The sequence below is a fragment of the Triplophysa dalaica genome, chromosome 4, assembly GCF_015846415.1.
Source record: "Triplophysa dalaica isolate WHDGS20190420 chromosome 4, ASM1584641v1, whole genome shotgun sequence".
In the NCBI taxonomy this organism is placed as follows: Eukaryota; Metazoa; Chordata; class Actinopteri; order Cypriniformes; family Nemacheilidae; genus Triplophysa; species Triplophysa dalaica.
In genome coordinates this window covers 23,265,318-23,288,180 of record NC_079545.1, presented here as the reverse complement: position 1 = coordinate 23,288,180, position 22,863 = coordinate 23,265,318, and the positions used below count along the sequence as shown (strand labels likewise).

At 37.9% G+C, this 22,863-nt stretch overlaps 1 protein-coding gene across 4 annotated transcripts; it reads right to left on the bottom strand.

Moving 5' to 3' along the window:
• Positions 1-32: 32 nt before the first annotated feature.
• Positions 33-21,836, bottom strand: myo1ca (myosin Ic, paralog a). 4 transcript variants are annotated; one of them, XM_056745952.1, is made up of 33 exons: positions 21,610-21,836; positions 21,360-21,537; positions 11,104-11,262; positions 10,424-10,539; positions 9,821-10,019; positions 9,660-9,740; positions 9,389-9,571; positions 9,123-9,221; positions 8,927-9,040; positions 8,397-8,468; positions 8,101-8,220; positions 7,844-7,926; positions 7,596-7,701; positions 6,653-6,733; positions 6,476-6,567; positions 6,293-6,387; positions 6,164-6,210; positions 6,011-6,091; positions 5,792-5,897; positions 5,469-5,586; positions 5,237-5,350; positions 4,991-5,067; positions 4,768-4,836; positions 4,592-4,676; positions 4,342-4,501; positions 4,174-4,257; positions 3,989-4,082; positions 3,834-3,892; positions 3,602-3,737; positions 3,352-3,422; positions 3,173-3,270; positions 2,251-2,350; positions 33-2,056 (listed from the first exon to the last, which is right to left on the bottom strand). In XM_056745952.1, the coding sequence occupies exons 3-33, from the start codon at positions 11,227-11,229 to the stop codon at positions 2,036-2,038; spliced, it is 3,087 nt and encodes a 1,028-aa protein (XP_056601930.1). In that variant the 5' UTR covers positions 11,230-11,262; positions 21,360-21,537; positions 21,610-21,836; the 3' UTR covers positions 33-2,035. The 4 variants fall into 4 exon arrangements, with proteins under 4 accessions (XP_056601930.1, XP_056601928.1, XP_056601929.1 ...); XM_056745950.1 differs by having other exon boundaries at positions 21,360-21,515; XM_056745951.1 differs by having other exon boundaries at positions 21,360-21,836.
• Between the last annotated feature and the right edge of the window lie 1,027 nt (positions 21,837-22,863).

The following is a 22,863-nucleotide window of genomic DNA, read 5'->3' as shown; positions in this document are numbered from 1 at the left end:
AAATATATGTAAGAACATGACCAGGCAGCTAGACCTTTTGTTCCGAATATAAAAAGAGCACATTTTATTAATGTTAAACAAGCAGTATTAATCAGATGATAAAGTCAAGAACAAATTCTGTCATTTTGGGATTTTTTATTAAACGTAGGTTATGTTCATGCTGTATTTCAAATTGATAAGAACGTTAAACAGTACACACTTTATATTAGACATTTTGACAAACATAAAAACAAGTTAGTCACGCTCCAAAATCAAAATTCCCCAAACACCCCACTTCCCTCCCCCACTGACATTCAGCCAATCAGAGGACAGAATGAGACTTTATATCCCCTTTCATTGTCTTTCCCCTGTACTTTCCACCTTGTGTTATTTATTAAATTATTTATTTTATTTATCTATGAAATGTGTGCTGAACACATACAGTATTTAATTTCTATGGAAAGCAGTGAAATATTTTTTGCCATCTGTGTTATGAATATTCAATAAAATTGCTGAGAGGCACTTACAGTGTATGTGTATTTGTGAGACAAAGTTTTTCCATTTCAACATTTATTTTCTGAGTATGTGCACATGCTGACCAACCCGGATTACGTCATGTTGCAACTGATCGTTCCAAAACACGGGTTGGAAAAGTGGTTCTTTGGCGTCTAATATGAACATATAAACCAATGATAGAGGCCTATATATTATCACAGGAAATTAAATTCAATACAAAATTTTAAAAGCATTAATGTCAAAAAAGTACATATTGCACTAACAGATTGAGTGTCAACCTTCTGTTTTTCTGCAGTTTATGACATCATTTAAAACAATATAGTATGTTTGTCTTTAAGATTGAAACTATGACATATGTAGCACAGATCTCATTTGATAATTATGCAAAGAGAAAATATGATCATCAATACATTTACAAAATCATCATTAAAATGCACATTCAACCTTATCAAAGTTTCGGTATTCTAAGAAATGATAAAAAAAAAATGTAGCCCTTTGATGCAGAACATGGGTCTAAACTTACCCAACAGTCTTTATTTTCTATATCTTTGCAAGAAATTAATTTTATAATTCAGTATTCCAGGTATTCCTCAATTAACTTTGATCATCACAAATTGTTATTTTAATTTTACCATTTCTTACTTGAATGAAAATAGATCATCTAATGCACAACATGGGAGCATGGGAGCTGCCGTTGACAATATATAAGTATTGTACATGACCAACTGTTTGATCTGCATTTGAAAATATTCTTGTGGTTATATTTATCCAGAGTATTATTATGGCTATTATTCTTCATTAAATCCTGAAATGGTCTTGGAGTGTTGCACGATGAACAGGATGAGGAATATAAGGTCTTTCTTAGTCCTGATGCAGGAGCACAAATGTGTAGCTGTCATTTATGTGAGGCGTGCAAGCACTGAGTTGACAATGTGAAACGGAACTGGAAATGTGTAATGTTAATTTGTCCATTTCTTTCTCTTATTTTGTCACCACAATTCACTTAAGTTGCACTACTGATAGATACAGTTCAAATTAGTGTTAGCAGCTATGATATGGTAAGTGATAAAAAGCGTCAAATAAATATATTACAAGTTTTAAAAGTTTTGGTCTAAATAATTAAAATGAATATTTTAACAAAACATTTTTTTATCATTATTGTATTGATAATTTTTTTTGGCATTTTATTCACACAAAATCCTGGGAAAAATTTCAAATACATTATTTCATAATATTCATGAATCATGGATTTCGTAGATCATTGAATAATAAACGCTGATATAATTAAATTTCAAAGGATGAAACAAAAAACCACAGCCATGCATGAAAAAACATAGAAAATTAATACGGGTCATTTTAAACCCACGTTGTGCATTAGAATGGGTTTCAATAGCTTGTGCATCAAAGGGTTAATACACAATTGCAGATGCAGCTTTGGATGGAAGCATATAAAGTGTTGTCTGGCTTTATCTGGTGATTGGCTAAAGCTCTCTTCGGAAATGCTCAAGATTCCTTCTGTTGGTAAGCTGTCACTGGCTGATCATGAGATCAGAGGAGTGGTCTGGAAGAAAGGAACCAGATGTTTCACAGTAAGGTTTACCGTGGGGTTAATAGTTTTTGCTTGGATGCAAACAGTTTAGCTGAATGTTTAAGTCAGCATTATATTAATCTCCTCCATGTCCTAAAACCAACCTAACCAAAATGTTTTCATTGTATTTCCTCATCAGTGTGTGTGTGTGTGTGTGTGGCCCTTACCACAGAGAGTTGTCCATTCTTGGTTTTCACAACACGTAGTTCCTGACCGCAGGTGAAATGTATTACTCCCTCCTTTCCTCTCGCTATTGCAAACCTGATACTAAAGTTTAAGAAGTGCAAGAGTTTGAATGTATTATATTATTATAGCAATGTAATAGCAAAATAATGTAAAACAAAACATGGAAAATCAAGGACTTTGCATATAAATAATAAATATCTGATGTGCAAGTCTTGTTAATCTATTTTAGAACATTTAACAACACTGGTCCAGAGCACTAACTGCTTTTTCACCATGAAGATTTGTTCAACATTTTCTGTATTTTGTTCTAACGTTTGAGTCATAATAAAAAACTAAAACAGGAAGCGCTTTAGGATCACGTGTTGTTTATGTCTTGCAAATTGTAAAACAGATCACTGAATTACAGTACAATGAATTCAACAGAAACAAGCAAATATGCAACTGTAAATTTTTCAATGGACATGATGAGAATAAAAACATTTGTCTACATTTAATATTTCTTTAATTATTTTTTCTTGATTCTACAGAATTGAAGCGTGTAGTGAATAAAAGATTGAAGGGTGAAGTTCTAATTTAAAAGATGTGTGCGGAGAAGGACTAAAACTCTTCAAAAGTTTCTTTAATGCCATAGAAGAACCTTTTGGTTCCATAAAGAACCTTTAACATCTGAGGAACCTTTCTGTTTCACAAAAGGTCCTTTGTGGGGGAAATGGTTCATTTATAAAAAGATTATAAAAAGGTAAGAAAGAGATGGTTCTTTAAAGAACCTTTGACTGAATGTTTTTTTGTGCAATCAAAAATCGTTCTTCTTTGGCATCGTTGTGAAGAACCTTTTAAGCACATTTATTTTCAAGAGTGTACACAAACATACTGTACAGTGCACCCATATGCACAAACACACACCTGTCCTGACTGATGTTGACATTGTGTATCTTGTCTGCCATGATAGCCAGTTTTGCGACGGCCTCTATCACATGATCACATTGGAGCACCAGGTCACCCTGGAGGACAAATGGCAAAAGGTCAAAGGCATAAAAAAAGCACAAGGCATAAAAACCTCCACAGTAGCCTGATTCTCTCACCTTCTGCTTACTGTCAGCAGTGGGAACGTGCAAAACAAAGAAGCCGTCGCTGAGGGAACTAACAGAAATGCCTGCAAAGTAAAACAAAACAACAGAATTGGTAGAATGATACCGATAAGAATTTAGCAGGTTAGGTACCAGGGAGGCGTATGATTACAATTCTATAAGGTGTAGCAAATGAGTATTAAACATTAATAACCTCTGTATTATCAAGCTACAATGGGGGTTAGCTGTGTTACAGTAACATTACCCAGCAAGGTGCTGTACTCAATGCGTTGTTTGATTTTTGCTTCCTGGACCAACACAGCAGCTGAAGTGGTCAGCAGTAGCTGACGTGGACGTGCTCGGAAACCGTGACGATCGTATTTGATGACGGCGACACCATACTGAGAATGGAATAAATGACAACAACATACACCTTGAACGCACTGCAGGTTGCTTCGGCGTCTACCAAATGCATAAACATAAACACACACATTTACCTTCACTTTGTTGTCATTTCCAAGAGTCTGCAATACTTTGAGATTAATTTCCTCGGTTTCTATGGGAGCAAAGATGTCTCATTAGGTGTCTTTATTACCTTGCATGTATGTGTGTTTCATTGTCAAGAATTCTTAATAGTTCTTTTAAGTGTTACCTATTCTGGTGGTCACAAAAAGTTTGGGAACGCTTCGAGGATAGCACTCCTTCTGACCCCTAAAGATTGCACTGGCTACCACCTTCTGTTCCAGCTACAGATAGCAAAAGACGACATTATGGTTATCTATGTACAGTATGTGCTGTGTATGTCTGTGCGTATGTTCCTTTTTATAAATATATTACCTCCTTCTTCCACTCGGAATGGATTCTCCTACAGTAGTCATTGACTAGATTGCGTATGCACATTCTTTGAATAAGCTCAGATGCCTGTAGGGGGAGACAGCGAGACATCCTCAGATCCTACACATGACCCTTTTAAGAAAATATTTGCTGATCTATGCTTTCGCATACCTCAGTGAGTGAAGGTGGAGGTCTTGGCCAGCTCTTGTCAAGCACACTTTTGGGCAGATTCCGTCTCACTTTCATCAAGAAGGAGTATCGTACGTGGTCCAGGAAGTACTCGTTGTCAGGGCAACGGGGCTCATTGCGCAATATAAAGCCTTTGATAAACCTGTGATGGGGTGAATACACTAAATTACATGGACAAAATTATTGACACTACATTTAAACCTGTTCGCCCAAACAGACAATACACTCGTACTTGCGTATGGTATCTGCTGCTTGTCTACGATGCTTGGCTTTCCTGCGACCTTTGACCCCTCTCCACCATGATTGGATAGCAATAACTGAACATTGAAAGAGATTGTATCACATTTAATAATAAGCCATATTTTTGTCTTTGTCTTTGTGTTTGCTTTATTTGTGCTTCTGTTGTACCTGCAGATCGAATACGATGATACTTGGCTCGCTCCCTGTAGCCCCGCCAGGATTTCTGCACAGTGACAGCTAAAAAAATATTTATAAACCTTTAGTAATGTTATTATTAACACTTTAAAAAGCACCACATGTAAATAAACATTTCTTAAATAAACTTCTCTTTTTAATGTATGAGCATTCACTTTTTTTTCTTCATCATCATCATTGTGTTCCTCTGTCTTACCGATGGTTTGCTTCTGGGCCTCAAGTGCATCCTCAGTCACAAACAGAGTCCTTGGGAAGCGGATAAAAATCTTGGACCTAAAGAAAGATGAAAATAGCGGAAAGGCATCTGTAGATATAGTACGAGTACTGCCTTGTGATGTCATGAAGTCATCAGAACCTACCAACCTACTTACTACACCCTTTTCTGCTTCACTTCTACTTTCCTACACTGTACATTATATTTTCCTGCCTTTTCCTGTCTCACCTGCCCAGTTTGTATTCCTCAGGTTTGTAGTTGAGGTGTTTGACCAGAATGGCGACTCCCTCTGATACTTTCCCTTGCCAGTTTGGCCAGGTGTCCGAACACAGAGACTTATACCTGTGCAAGCACACACACGTCAAAATAAACAGAACAGAGACATTAATAAACCTATCTGCTGTTAGTTATAAAAACATCTTTACAGTTCTGTACTCTTAGTTTATGATTAGACACCAACCTTTCTAGGAACGCTTCATAGTTTCGTCTGTATGCAAATCCTGCTCTCCTCACTCTCAGATTCTCCATCAAACCCAAATACTTCACCTGATGCCTGACCAATACTTCATCAAACCTACCTGAAGAAACAGAAAGAGGGACCGTTGAGATAAACAAGCAGCTTTATTTTTTATTTTCCTTTATGTGTGCTTGTTAAATTATATTTTGGCCAACATGGTTATGTACATTCTTAACAGGGATTGTTTAGAAGGTTATGGGTAGATTTTACAATTTTGTAAATTGGCTAAGTATTAGAGAAGTCTATCACTCTAACATTTACTATACCTGGCTGTTTAGCATCATTGGGTTTTATACATCGGACGTATGATGGTTCCTTAGACATCAGAATCTCCATCAGTTTAGCCAAACTGAGCTTAAACTGCGTGGCAGCCTGAGCAAAAGACAATCAGACTTGTGTTAGTAAGAATATTAAAATATTTCAAAGGAAAGTCCCATCCATGACAGTTAATCATGTTTATTTGTGTGTGTTTGAGTTCATCTAACCGTCTCTGGTCTTCTCTGGTCCATCAACTTTTCTGAATGGAAACACTGACTCACAGTGTGATTCCTTGATTGACACATCACCTGCAATAAGATACACACAGGGTTTAGTGACACACAAACATTCATCACTCTAACACTGTGAACACACTGTACCTCTTTTAGGTGTCTGTACAGCAGGTCATTATTTGTGTCCAGAAATCCTGAAAATAACAGAAATGTCACTGCACAAGTGAACACTGAGCACAGGAAGAATGGATGCGAGTAGATATTTTGTCTTCTCACCATTTACATTGTAGTTGACCTCTCCAGCATAGTGAGCCAGACGAAATTCTTCCCGCCCCATTGCCTTGCGGATCTTCCCATTGGCCATTTTATGACTGGAATGTAGTCAAAGATTGATGCTTTAGACAGTTATGTGAAAGTGTACATCATACAGTATGTGTGTGTGAACTATAGTGCTCTTACGTAACAAAATGGGCATGGTTCCCTAGTGTGTCCTCCAGCTTCTCCAGGAACGTGATGTCACTGGCATCTCCTGGTCTTAGGCACTCCTCATCCTGAGTTAAAAACATAAGCACATTCAGCTCAGTTCAGTTTAACCTATGACCATAAAAACTGAATATTCAGAATAAACGGACTGACCAGAATGGCAATGATGCCTTTATGTTTCTCCTCCACCAGGTCACAGATGATTTTGTTGTTGAAATATTCCACTCTCTCCCACTGAATAGAAAACAGGGAATGTCATTTTTTACACATTAGGAAACCATTTACAAATACGAAAAGTACAAAAATTCTTATTGCAATGTAAATGTAGTGCGTTATATGATTGATTTCTGGTTGTGTTCTGCAAGTTGCTTCGGATGAAAACAATCAGCTGAAAGAGAAGTGTTACTTTACACTCTATGAGACAGTATTCATACACCCCTGTACACAAACACATTTAGAAATATGTAACAGAATACTACCACATGGGTCAATGATGTTTAACAAACACTTATCTTATGGTGCGACCAACAATACCAATAATTGTATTAAATAAAAAATATATCAATTTTTTCTGGCTGAAATATAAACCTCAGATAGAGTATGCTTAAGTGAATAGTACTTTTAAAACTTATATCAGCTGTATGCGATTTTCAGGAAAAAGAAGTGACATGAATGTACAGAAATGCAAATACTTTGCTTCTAAATATTTTACATAATAAAGATTTGTAAAAAAAAAAAGGGAAGCATGTAATAAATCACAGTTGCAGCACATAACTTTTTATGGCTAGGGCCAATGCATAGATAAAAAAAACACTTAGTTTAAAACTTTATTCTTAAAAAAGACTATTTTATAGAATTTTCTGTCCTTCCCTACTCGAAAGGTCATGTTATTGTATTTTTCTATATTAAAGCAAGAATTAATAAAATGAATTTATATTAAATTGTATGATAAAAAAGAAAATTTAAATAATTAAAAAAGCATGATGCTGAAAAATCCATATGATGCTCGTAATAACATAAAGTGCAAAATTCTCAGATACACTATTTCTCTCACACACACACACACTGTTTAATTATTATCCTTGCACAAACTCACCACGATCCCTTCAGCCTCATATTCCTCCTGTTCACCCTTCAGTGTGAGCTCAATAAACAGCTGCTGAAGCTTCTCATTGCAGTAGTTAATACAGAACTGCTCAAAACTACAGACGGTAAAGACATGTTTATGCTTTATATAATATAATGTTTATAATCCTGTGCATAACTTATTGAAATAATATGTATTAATGAGTTCTTACTTCAGCAGCAAACTTGACAATAAAAGAAGCAGTAAATGTGAAAAACCTGTTGTGTTGAAAGACTTCAAATCCATATATGTCTAGCAAACCGATAACAGAAGAACATTTGCTAGAGTAGTGGACCTCATCCTGAGGAACACACACATAAAAACATTATACAATCATTACTCCACTAGAGGGCACAACAAAATCAAAGAAGCAAACTAAGCTCCTGTTTATACACAAACAGATGATATTAACAACAGCGGGTCGATTTAAGCAAAGTTAACGTATAATTCTTATTAAAAGAAAGTAAGAACACACCTTAAAAGCCAACGATTGGTTTAACTTTTGGACAAGCCAGGTAAAGGCACCACCATATATGGCTTTAGCCAATGAGTCTCGAGCAGAGAGCGCCTGTTCTAAACTCAATGGACTGATCATCTGAAATAAACATACAGACAAGGAATTAACTGCACGCATCTTTGTTTAATGTCATTTGTAAACAATCAGTGTTTTAAATGGACTGAATGCACGAGTTAAGTAAACCATAAAGGTGTCAATTGTAAATGATGGAGACAGAAGAAAAGGCACGGAGAGATATACTATTATAATATTACCTCCTCCCCTTTGGCAACAATTTTCTTATGAGTAAGAGCTTCTTTCAGAACTGACCCGTCCACACCCAGCAGCTGGTGGTAAAAACAAAATAAGAGACATTCCATGGGTCATCAAGCAAGATAAAGCTGAACTCATGATGAATTCTGAAATAGGTATCTGTGACAAATTCCTAACAAAATAAGTTTCTATTTAATTAAGACTCATCCTGATCAACCTCAGAACAGTTGGTTCCCCACAACAAACCTTAGACAATTTAATTTAATGATTCTGGAATGAAACTGTAGAAAGTTCAGACGGACTCAGATATCTGAGACAGGACATTTTCTCACTTTAGTTTACCTGTTTTGAAATCACCACGCATTGAGTTAATATACCACCGCTAAACTGAAAATACTGTAGTTTTACATAAAATGTTTTACATATAACAAACTGCAAATTTTGTATATTTATATAAATTATCTATTTACAGTAGTATCTTCAAGACTGATAAATACAAATTGAGCATGAACATTTTGAGTTCTTAACTCACCTGGGACAGATATCTCAGCTGAGGTTCAGTGGTGATGTGTGTCTCACCCTCCTCATCCTCACCAAACTGTGTGTTACCCAGGTGTAAAACACTGGCCACAATCTCCATCAGCCCCTGAAAGAAGAGGGGCTTTGTGAGTGAATACAGGATTTTAATACAAGATTTGTAGCCGTGAATGTGCAAGGTGTGTATGCACCTGTATCTCCTCTTCATTAAAACCAATGATGGTGAATGCATTGCTCACAACTTTCCAGCCGTTCTTATCACTGATGGAGCTCACCCGTGGACAGTTTCCCTGACAGAGAGAATGTTTGTTACATACAGTGCATATTATTATATTAAATATTATTATTTCATATTATATGGGGGTAGGTGGGGCAGTGCTACAATAAAATATTCTTCCATACTGTTAAAATTTGAATGTACACACACACCACACGTACATTAAATATAAAGATTCACCTTAACTAGGTAATGATAATGTTGTGGGTTGGTTTTCTCTAACCCCAGTCTCTTCAAAAGAGGGTCGTCTCCACCCTCCAGTAGCTGATAGAAGATGTGAAAGTTTCTCTCGCCGTGGTTCTGGTGGGCTACACGAGACTTCTCTAACAGGTAGTTGAGGATGTGACCTCCTATTGGAGCCCCCTTTGCAAAGCAAAGAAAAATAATTTTAGTGGTTTCCAGTCACAGTGACCAGCAAACTAGGGTGGTAAACTTAGTAGATCAAATTGACCTTATAGTCAAACTGAATGTCCATGTATTTCCCAAAGCGACTTGAATTGTCATTCCGAAGAGTTTTAGCATTTCCAAAAGCCTGTGAAATAAAAGAAGAGAGAAAATTACCATGGTGTGTGTAAGAAGCCATGCTGTGTTTTTGAGTGTGTGTGTGTGTACCTCCAGAACAGGGTTGGACTGTAACAGTCTCTCTCTTATAGTGTGCGTGTTGTTGCGGGTGGGACAGATGTGTGTGTAATACTGAAGAATTTTCTTGGAGGCTTCAGTCTTTCCAGCTCCACTCTCTCCCGAGATCAGAATACACTGATCTCTTCTCTCAGTGCGCAAGGCACGGTATGAATTATCCGCCAGGGCAAAACTTAAGTCACACAGACACAAAAACACAGACGTAACAAAGGTAGATCACGCAGTTATGCATAATGAACACTTAAGATTTCAGAGCCATAATATACAAGCCTTTACATAGGTAAAATTTAGCGGCTCTATGAAATTAATTCAACATCAATTAAAAAATATTTCATTCAAATAAAAAATTGTTTAAATATTACGATTGTGCTGTCAGCCACATAACTCTCTCCTGTATTGAGCTTGGAACAGAACGGGTGTGGGGAAGGCTTTAAAATTAGTGTGTGCGTGTAATTGGAAAGTTGTGTGCGTGTTCCGGAATCTACAGGAAAGTGAGTCACACTAGGAGAATTGGCGGAATGTTCTCAGGGATTCTCATGGCTGTGACACACACACAAACACACACTTAACACTCACATGTGAGGTGAGATCTCATAGAAGTTGACTCCTCTGTGCCGGTCCATGTTCTGTTTGGAGTAAATCTCCAGTTCTCTGTAAGGATTCACGGATACCAGTACTGACCCAATATACGTCTTATAGAAAGAGAGAAATAGAAAGACGGAGAAGAAACAGATCAAAGTGACTGTGTTAAAAGATTCTGGGATAAGAAAATAGCCGAATGTATAGACCGTTTCATTGGCAACAACATAAATAAACGTCATGTGGCCCAAACTTAACTTCGGTAGACATCTGGAAAAGAATCAATAACTGTTGAGTAGTTTTAATGTAATTTAATACAATTAATATACAATAAAATATTAATATAAATTAATAGTAACATAAATTAAATATCAAATAAATGGTTACATTATAACGAAACACAGACTGGAAATTAACAACCATTGCACAACATCAAATAACATGTAGTCAAAGCTCAAAGTTTTAGGGTTCAATTATTAAAATTAAGATACAGTATTTGCACTGATGTCAATATTTGTTTCACATTCCATCCACATTCATTTTAAATCTCTGTAGTATACTGTGTCTAACTGTGTCTTTTATACCCTAGGGAATTTTAGGAAAAACTTCTCAAATCAACCCATAAATAAAACATAACACTTCTTTGTTAAAATGCTGTGCATGTGTATACGTCTTACATATATGAGGCCTTCTCTGTACCGTCGCCGCAGATTTTCAATAAATGCGGCTTCGCTGTTGGGGTTCTCCAAGAGCAGAAAGTCTTGGACACCCACTCGATCTCTTGCTGAGAGAGCACTCTCCATCACTAACCTCACACCACCGTCTACACCAGCCTCCTACAGATTGAGAGAAACAAAGAGTGACCAAAAATACACGTACAGCATTGCCACATTACAGGACCTTAGAGTGTATTTTACTGTACAACCAGGCCCACATGTAATCAACATTTACATTGGCAGATTTCCTCTCTATTGGAATGTCTATCATTCAACAAATACACCTTACTCCAAGATAAGGCTTTTTATTTAACAAAAAACAAATATAACGTTTTCGTGAAGCATTTAAAACATTCTTCAGTTCATTCTCAATACAAGACCTTCACCTCAAATAACTGAAAAAAGTACATATGGACCTGCTTACAAGTGAACAATCAACACTCCAATCAACAAAAGACAAACAACACACACACAGTATACGTGCCAATCACTTAGAACGGATGCTTTGAAATAACTTGGGACAAGTTTCCTGACACACACACAGTTGTCCATTTTTCAGGGTAAGTGTTGGAACTGTATCAGCAAATGACCTATCCCTGTGAATCCAGTGGAAAGTCTGACAAGATGCGATTGAGGAAGTGGGTTTTTGGATAAGGTTCAGAAAGAGAGGCAGGAAGGTCACCTGTGGAAGCTCATGCTAGTGTGTGTGTGTGTGTGTGTGTGTGTGAGTGTGCGTGCGATTCAGTTTCCTTGGCTTTGCTCCACTGTTGTTTCATAGATTCTTTCCAATAAATTAGCAATAATAGCTCCTTAAATCTCAACCTCCCCCCACACACACACCTGCACATACAGATCTGGAAAGATCGCCATTCTAAATCAAGTGTTCTTTTAGCGCTTTGTCTGTATTTACAAACAAGCTCCAGTAACAGATAAATATCTGTTCCTAAAATGAATTCGTTTTCATTGGGCCGTCATCTGCACACAAAAAAAGACTCAACAAATCAAAACTCGCAAAGATTTACAATACCAAATCTTTAAACTTAATAAAACTTAAATTCCCAGGGCGTTTGGGTAGCGAGCCGAGGTTGTCTACTAGAGCAATTTTCCCTAAAAGTGCAAATTTCTCACAGCTCGCACTTGCCACCAGGCATGTCTCGCCGCTGTAATCTTGGATGTGGCCGGCTCGTCCTCGAGGCTGACACGCATGATAGCTGCATAACATGTCTGGGTCTCCAAAATCCTGAGGTAGCGTTCATGGATACGGCATGCCACGCTGCGAGCATATGCCGATAAAGGCATTGCTGTCATGGTTAGCCGTGTTCTTTTTGGACCCAGCCACAACATCGTCTACTTCTTGTTCCGCGCCGGCTGCCAAGCTGTTCGCAGCGGAGATATGGAGACTCCCATGGATGTTAATCCAGCGCAGAAAGTGCAGAAGTCTATACCCCGTCACGCTCGTCCTGGGGCTCCCTTCCAAAGCATGTAAATTTTCGTCATCTCTGGTGTCGAAAGCTTATCCAGCCATGGCCATCCTGAAGGTCCTTTTATTTCTGACTCTATTTTCTTTTGTATTTAACTTATATTTAGCTTAATCTTGTTGGGCTAAGATCTGGGGGAAGAGGAGGTAGCGCTTCCCAGTGTTCCTTACGGTGTCAGCGGCTATCTCGCCCCCAGAGTACCAAATGCTACCACCTGTACAGCCGTTGGTAAGAGCCTGTCATCGTGATTCACCCAATTGATGCCTTACAACACCACTTGAAGGTTACGATTCTTGGTTGCGCTTACTTGTGACTCGCCCATGCCAGTCAGTGTCACTCCATTGGAACTCGTGACGTGGCATCGCGCCGTGGCACTTTGTATATGAACTCCATTCTGTCTGTTCGACACAACGTCCAGAGACCGACAGAAAGGGAACATCTTGGATGGAGGGAACGAGACGTTGTGTGCCTCTCAAGTTCCTCAGCCCAAAGCTGAATGAATGGGCACGCCATCTACCTTTTTATACACGTATGTACGGGGCGGAGACTAGAATGCCATGCCATTCGCCATGTTCATTGGCCTTTTGAAAGTACAATGAGAGATGATAGGTTCTCAAGATCAAACCCAATTCTGTCGGTTCAAAACAATGTCTTGTTCTGTCCATCAGGGAAGTGAGGTTACATACGTTACATGTTAATTCCTCTATGATTATTTAACTGATGGAAACGTCTTCATCAGTTAAATAATCATAGAGGAATAAACAAGCCGCAGTGAATACCTATACATTTTTTATTTCATATTGTTTGGATAATTGGTATGTTTTCCATTACTGTTCATTTTAAATTGTGCTGCTCAGAATGCTGCTCAGTAACAAGGACGATACGGAAAACCTATGTGTAATGTCAACCAGCACTGTTTAAATAAATACAATAAATGACCACAACCAAACTAATCTAATGGAAGGAACATTTAGAAAAAGAAAGCATACTGGTTTCTTGACATCAAAAAAACATTTCTGGATGTAAACCAGCAAGAGAGCTCAACATTAATGATGTTGCGGAAGATTTTTCTTAAAGAGAGGCAAAAAAGAAGCCCATTAGCCAGAGGTACCAACACCTAATCTTCTACAAGTAATGAGCTTCATAAATACTTGGTGGTGATGTTTATACTGTTGCTTGTGTCTATGTACTTTTCAGTATGAATGAATGTACAGTAAATAATGAAGTGCGGTTTGTATAGAATACCCTGTATGTTATTAATTCCTATAGGATGGGTCGTATGTGTGAACAGTGTGAATATTCTAAGGTCTTTGATATCTAATCTGCAATGATTTATAAAAATTCACAACTCCTTTTCCAACAGTGAAGCTTTCTACTGTGCAACTGTAGCAACATCAAACACTTGCAGTGTGGAGGACATTGATAATAGTGGGGGTGAAAAGTGTACAGGGTAGACATCCTTGCCCAAGGATGTCTTAAACCAACCCTGACAGTAAGTAGTTAAAGATACAACTCAACAAACTTAACATAAAAGTGGAATAAATGTACATTGCAAACTTACATTGCATTGTACTATACATTTCTGACTAACCTTGGCGTTACTAGTGCCATGCTGAGCCACAGGAAAGCATTACAAACATTCGGTCTGGTTGATTTGCTTTCAACTGCCTCAAACAAAGCCTGTCTTTTTTTTCAAGCCAAGATGCAATGAGATGCAATCAGGGAAACTTTAACAAATCCAGCAACAACTCATTGTAGCAGCCATGAAACTTACATCTTTGTTTCCTGGCAGACTTGACCTGTGCACCCAGTTGGAACAGCAGATTTTGGCAGCAGCTAGCTAACTTACAAGTAAAACAGATATTCTCCAGTCAGCTTCAAATGCCATCGATAGACATGGTCTAGAACTGGATGGCAGTATATTAAAATGAAGAAAGAAAAAAAATTAACAACAGAATAAAGATGCTTGCTGCATCTTAAAGAGTAAATATAACAATGTCTACATTTCATGCAGTTTATAATGTTGCTGTGTGTGAATGTAAGCCGTATGCCAAGTTGTAAAGCCGAAAGTGACCGAAAAACAAAGTTATTGGCTTGGGATAAAAGGAGTGGCCTTTGAATCATGCGAACGAGTCACCTGTCATTCTAATATCAGTTCCCGGGTCTGATATGCGTCACTTCTTGTAATGCCCACCTAATTACAATTTGTGGCATTGCATGCGGTAGACAATCTGACCAATCAGATCAGAGTAGGTTGACAGAAAGGAGGGGATTAGACAGATTAATCGCCAAACAAATCATTTAAGAGTCAGTCAAGAAGTTAGACAATAATAACTGCCCATTATTAAAAAGTGTTTTTTCAACGTGTTTTCACGTAAACTTCTACCATAAGCAACATTTCAAGCAGAATTCTCAGTTATTGTAATGTAGAACTTAAAATGCTTGTTAAGCAGATGCTGTCATAAAACTTACATCAGTGTCACGGTCTAAAATGAATCGGACATACTTTGAAGTATTATTATAGTTATTATTATTATTATTATTTGAAGACTTATAGTATTAGTATAAGTCAAAACTATTGACTTTCTAATATTAAAGGTACAGTCTGTGAAATGTAGCGGCATCTAGCGATGAGGTTGAGAATTGCAACCAACGTCTCATTCCATCGCTCACCCCCCCCCCCCCCTTTTTAAAGCACAATGGTTTCTTGACGTTTTTTGCTTATTTGCTGAAGGAGATAACTTATTTACCAAATGCGCTCTGTAGAGCACTTTGTCCGTTTAGGGCTACTGTAGAAACAACATGACGACATTCTATGCAAGGGGACCCGCGGTGTATGTAGATAGTAATAACTCCCTCTAAGGTAATAAAAACATAGCGCTTCATTATGTAACGTCATTAAACACCTCTGAACTCGACCGAGGCATTATTAACATGAGGTCTCTGTTTCTTTAAGTCGCTTGTTGCACACTGTTAATGACAAAGCATAACTGCATACTATTTCTAAACGATTATGGTGTGCCTTGTACTGGATTTTGAAAGCAGGAGCCTGTGGACACAGAAAACGTGGATGTTGTAACACAGCTTTGCTGTATAATTTGGCACTGAGCCGTTTCTCTGGACATTTGAGTTTATAAGTCAACAGCTCTTCCATATAAGGGCCGCTTCTCTGCTCTGAAGCCCTTATGAGTGCACCCTGGCTAATACACAAAACCTGGTCTCCATTTAGAAGAGATATTCTCCAGTGTGTCATCATCGCTACCCATGATATAATATGTATAAAAGAGTGGCAAACCATCAGTTATTCAAACCAATTTCAACCTCTGTAATACTCACTAAATTAGAAAAACATGTCTGTAAAAACATTGGCTGGTGTTATGAACTAAAACGTTACTGTGTGAAGGCAAGAAAAAAAAAGACGTACACATTCACAAACACACCCATGTAGACAGATGTTTTGATTAAAGCGTGAAATCTTACCCTGCGGCGATACCTCATCTTTCCTTCTCTCTTTTCTCTCTCTCTCTTTCTCTTCTTAAGGGAATCCCTTTCTGTTGCCGTTCTTCACTAATAATCTTCAGGGTGTGTCTGACAAATCAGCGAATGCCTCTCTATGTGTGCCTCTATGCCTCTCTTATCACATGCAGTTCTTTCCTCACGGTTCAGCAGCCAACAAACACAAACCAAACTGTGCCCTCTCATACACTTCCACATTTATACACGCTCCCTTAACATGCTTCAGGCGTGCCCACTAACCCATCTCTACTCTCTCATACTCACACAAACGTACAAGTTCTCTTCTTCTCTCTAAGAGGGGAACACTTTGATGACAATCTCCCACACCCTAAGCCCCACCCACAGCTGTTCGGTCTAAAGAACGCTTTAAAAACTTCATAAACACTTCAATCTCTGTCTCTCGTTTCTCTTTCCTGTTATTAATCTCTTTGGTTTTGTTTTGTTCTGTATGTCAATGTCAGACTCTTTCTCTCTTTTCAATCTGATCCCTACATTTATTTTTCCGCTATCTTTTTTTCCCTCTCCCTCTGCACATAGAAAAAAGACAGGACTGAGTCATTCTTCTAAAAAAGGGAGAGGGAGAAAAACGATGGCAGGTTTTGGGCTTTTGAAGAAGCTGTTTAAGATACAAATACACAGTGAGAGAAACAAAGATCATATAATCACTATATGAGAACATGGCTATAGGCTCAGTCTATTCATCCTCAGAACATATAATGCAAAACATGGACTGACTAGAGTTACTCGATTTTAATGTGTGGTACTTCTGGGTGTGTGATACTGCTTAAATATATGAACAAAACCAGAATAAGCAAGCTTAAACGTTCAGTGTCTTCTCCTCTGGGTCATTTGCTGAAAACTTGTTTCAGGCTTGAGTTCAGCTAGTTGCTTTGGGCCAAGCCGTACAATTAGAAACACTTGCTGAACTTGTGTGGGGCAGGCGTGATGTGTAATACTATCATTAATCATATTTATAGGGCTTGTGGAAGGCAGGAGGACGACAGGAAGATGAGCTTTATCAGTCCAGCGTGCCACTCATCGTAAGAATGCAAAAAGATATCCATAAAACCCCAAACTACACACAGATACCTACAGTATGAGGTGTATGCATACTGTAAACTGAAGAACTAAATAAATTATTCACAACATCAGACATCAGCTAACACAGAGCAGTGATGGACGTGGTAACCATGGGAGTAGACAACAAACACGCACAAACAGACCCACATGCATCTAGTACATAATTAATCCAGTGATGAACACATGATAAAGACACAAACAAACTCATGTCAAGCCCCTTCAGGCCCGGCCCATACACTGTCCTTTTCAAAGTCACACGTTAACAAAAAGTAAATAAGCTCCCTTGCTGCCGTCTCATTTGAGTTTCCCCTCTCGAAATTAACAATCGGGTCTTTCACTGACAAGCAAACAAGCAAGAATGCGTACACACATGGATATGCACAAACATCCTGTACAAGCTGTTGTGTTTCCCACTTTATTTACAGCAGCTGTGTCCCAAATGACATAGGCCTACTATGCACTATACCATCTAGTGTATGAATTTTAGAAGGGTAGTATCGTTCCAAATGGAATATTAAACGGTTTTAAACTAACCGGAAGTATATCGGTTTCCCAGAGGAGTCCAAATGCACAATGCGTGTGAATAAAAATCTATTTGTGAATTGTACATTAAATGTAGTTTTCATCTGTTTTGCCCAGCATTACTTAAGTCATCATCAGATTGAAGTGTTACCACTCTGCAGGAGAGTTTTGCTCAAGCAGCATCTGATAGCTGCGCCTCCCTTTACTTCTTTTTTTAAGAATTCTCAATATGAACGCACTACTCACACTATTGATAGTACAAAATGGCATAGAATAGTGCATAAGTGTCCATTTGGGACACGTCTGCATTCAAAGAGTTTGGTTCCAAAATGAGATTTCTTGTGTTTTATTGTATTAGTTTGCTGTTTTTTGTTGCTATTATAGCATAAATCAAAACAAACCAACTGTAGTTTGATTGATATTAATTGGAATGCACAAAATTTAAAAACGGCGTTCTCTCATTTTGGATGCAAACACTTCATTTATTCTTCACTGACTCCCCAAAAACCAGAGTTTACTAAAATGTTCTGGTCCATAATATTCAAATGCAGAAAGACACACAGGCACATTTCTGTTCCATCATACATTTTAAAGCTGGAATAGTTGAAAGCATCTTTGAGTGGAAACTTCATTTTAATCTTTGCTTCGTGTACAAGTTTTTAATAACGTCTCAAAAGTCTAAAATGCAAAGAAACTAAATTAATTTTGCAAAGCACATGACCAAGTACCAACAATACTCTAAAGTGTGACTGAATTTTAGATCATTATCACTTTTTTTGTTAAATAAACTATTGTTTTTCTTATCTGTGTTGAAGTAAACTGAAATATTCCACAGACCCCTTGACCTATGTCCATCCTCTAAAGTCGTACTAATGTTCTGATGAAAACAACTGTAACAAAATCACTATAAACGATCTAAACATGAGAACTTCAACTGGAGAAGAATAGTTAATGCTTCTACCGTACCTGACTCATAATGAATGTGAGGCATTTAGGCTGTTATACCAATATAAACAAGATAAAAGGATTCCTTGCTTTGAGAGTACTATGGAGAAAATTACAATGCATTCCACTCGGTCTCAAAATGAGACTGCATGACAGATAGTTTATACTAAGTCCTCAAAATGGGCTAAATGGGACTGAATGCAACAAATATTCGGTTGCATAGTGTTGCAAAAGTGCTACATTCCTTAAAACAGCAGTCAATGTTGATGGCATAACATGCTTTCCCTGAAAACAAAGGAGATATTTTTTTTAAATGTTTCCCATGTCATTTCGGCTAAAAGTTACATTGCACATAGCTGTTTATATTTTAGTTTAACGTTATGGCTAACCAGAGGAGACAATAGGTCAATGTTTGTTTATCTGGCAACTGGCTGACAGCAAATTTCCAATTTGGCACTAAATTAAACATACACATGGCAGATTGCAAAATAGGTTGAGGCAACACCTTGTAGAGGGCTTGTCGCCCCACCCATTACTTGTCATTGGCTCTGCCATCTTTCTTATGTATACAGGAACTGTGATTGTAGGTAGTGTCGCATAGTAGTTTTTATAGTTTATAGCTTTCACTTGTGATATCAACTGTACACTGCACCCGTATTTAAATGTAGTAGGACTACATACAAGGAAAACTGATAAATTATTATAATGCAAAAATAACATTAATATACATTTTAGAATGCCCCCACAAAAACGGTCTGTTTTGCCACCGTTTAGGCACAGTTAAATGTGAGATGGTTTTTAGGGCCAATATATTTATGGTGCGTCCGAAATCGCATACTATGCTTGTACGTACTGATTTGAATGAAGTAACTACCTATTGACCATTAAACGTTCAATGGCCTTGTCTCAAATGGCACATTTCGTTAGGACTTGCAGTCTTATGGACTTAAATTGCGCATGCTCGCCAAGTCCAAGAGTCCGTAGGGTGTCCATTCGTCTTTTAAGTGCTCAGAAATCTGCACGCGAGCGACGCCTATGTGCCCTCGATGCGATCTTAAGTGAAACCCGCATCTTTGGACACTCCGCCGAAGTTACCTACCCAGGAATCCTTGCGAACGACCAATCACAGAATGGATGGGAGGAGTGTCATGGATGTCAGACATAAACGTAAAAAAAAATATTTGACAAGTTGAATAATTTCTTATTCACATTATTGCCTATTTATTTTCTTTTAAGCAAACTATTCCAGAATAAAAACATCTTCTTACTTAAGGCAATAAGCCCAGCTTTGTTGTAGATTTATATCTACTTGTATCTAGTTGGAGCCCAGGAGATGATGTATTTTTGTAAGCAAAACCCGGAAACGAGTTAGCTTTTTAGGACTTCCGGTTCCATTGCTCCAAAGTCTATTGTTTTTTTTAATGGCTTTTTGGTAAATTGCCCGAAATAAGGTTGTACTTCTACATTTGCTCCAGCAGAATAAAGTCATGTTGTCAGGTTTCGGCGTCTCTCCAGTCAGGTTCTTCTCAACAGACTTGCACAACAAAATATGCAATTTCTTGCAACACAGCTAGAATGAACAATGGATATTAGTTCTAATGCAATCTTTGCTCTGGGTTGTTAACTCCATTTCAGAGATGCTTTCAGCGGTTACCAGGATAAGAGTCACACAAAGACTGACAAAATGTCACATCTCACAAATTGCCATAGGTACCTACCGTGTCCATTGTGACAATCGTCAATGCTATCTGAATATATTAGGAATAAAACAGATTATAAATCAGAACAAAACAGCTGTGAATGAAATAGAAAAAGACAAATGAGGAAGGGATAGAGTCAAGGGCACATGTGTTACCACAATCATTGAAGCTTAGTCTTTGGCCTACTAACACGCAACAAGGTTCAAACATTTAAAGACATTTGAAACAGACACACAGATCTGACAAAACTATTAGATACAATTGTCTAGATCTAGTCGTAGTAAAGCATCAAAACCTCACAAAGATACTACCAATAACAAACATTGAGTCTGACCCAAAATTTAAATTCTGTTATTTTTTTCGCCCTCATGTTGTCTAAAATGTCTGGAACGCTTGTGTATACAAAACAATATAAAATAAAAAATTGTTTGAACAAAGACAAGAGCGTTATGCTTGTCAGGCCTACTTTCGGTTTTATTTAAAATAATATGTTGCAATATATTGATTAATAAACACAGTCTATTTTCAATTCTTTTCACTTTTTTCATGTAGTCCCTCTAAAATGACTTTCACTACGGTTTGATGTAGGCTAACTGAGACCATTAAACCTTAAAGTGTAATTCACACCTCAAAATGTTTAGGGATGTCATTAACCCCAACAAATGACTGCTGTACACGCGACTCGATCGTGTTTCGTGAAACATAACCTAAGTAGTACTAATCCAATGCCTTTAACCGGTGCAATTACTCTTGGCTTAACCACAGCTGCCACAAGAATAGAAATGAGAAAAACGCTAATGGACCGCGACGAGTACAAATAACACTGAGGCGGTGTCAAAATGACAGCCTTCAAAAATGGTTTCTTCAAACTTGTAGAGGTTACATCATTCTTTAGGTTAGATGTACGTAAATCAAATAACTCGTAAAAGTTCTAGAAATATTACTAAGAGTTACAATTCGAAGATGATTATCTTACCTCTCTGTAAGTTTCAGGACTAATTGAAAAAACTGATGGTCGCACAACAGACTGCGGTCCACATGAAGGTCACGGTAGCGCAGCGCACTTCTCTTCCACGGACTGTTTACTCTCCGCTTCGCTTCAATGATGCTTTTCGGGCATCACATGTCATTCCTGTGGACAGGTGTATAGAGCACTGACAACCTGTAATGACAACGTGTTAACGTAACATGAAGTAAAAAAAGGCAAAGAGAAACACGGGACTTACTGAACAATTATTAAAATACGATCTGTCTTAAAAACTAAAGGCAAGCAAAAGTTAGGCAGCTGGGAGGTGTTGTTGAGTTCCGATTCCTGCTAAAACAATAGGGAAATGCCTAGGGTCGCGCACACACACCCCACCAAATATAATTATTTTCTCAGATGGTTTTTCCTTGTCGGCCCAGCCCTTCCAGGCGCCTCGGTATCAGAATATCCAGATTACAAACATCCCTGTTAAAGGGCAGAGAGTAATATACTATAAACATGCCTGGAGGAAAACAAACGAAATGTGTCTTCTAAAAGTATGAAAGGATTCAATTGTGTATCTGGCGCCCCCTGCTGTCTGTGGACAAACTGTGCATAAGTGTGCAGAACGGCGTTTAAATGTACCAACCATTATTCTGCACCACTGGTGTGAACAATGTGGAGGTGAGGTAGCTGACGAATGTTAAATTGTGTACTTCACAGAAGGATAAGGTACCACAGACATCTATCTGTTAACCTCATTGTAACAAATCTCAATAAAAGGAAGGGAGTCGGGAACCGGCAAACATTTAAATAAAGTTTTAATAGAAATAATAACAGCCGGCGGCCCCCCCTCAACAAAACAAATCACAAAAACAAAACACGGAAGTAAAACATACATACAACCATTAAACCATAAAACATGTTCGGGCCCGGTCCTCTCTCATCGACGGTCCGGTCGCTCGTTCTCTTATATGCTCCCGATCTCCAACGTGATTCGAGACCGGTGCGCGCACAGCTGGCGCTCATTAACAATTACTCACCGCCTACTCCACTACATCTCATGTTTACAATTTTTTGTTCCCATGAGGAGACAGCTCATGCTAAATTTGAAACAAATTCAAGAATAAAAATATTGCTCTTCGTTCAAAATCTTTCGATTATATCAACTAAAGGTGGAGCGTGATGTTAAGTGTCAAGCGTGGTTAACTTTCTACTTCTCTATCTACCTTTCATCAATTGAGCAGATATGTTGATATTTGTAGGTGGCCTATGAATAAGAGGAGCAGATGACCTGCTGACTTGCCCAAAACATTTTTAGCCTCTGAAGGTATTTCTCTTCGAAACTAGTTGTGTTGTGTTTTTAAAATAGCTGACTTGGTCCAAATAATCAAATAAAATCAGCCAATAAGAGCACAGAATAGTTGGGACCTCAAAAAGCATTTGAAAATGTACCATACGTTCCTGGTCACAAATTAAAGCTAAAGAAGTATAACACATACTTACTTGATTATTT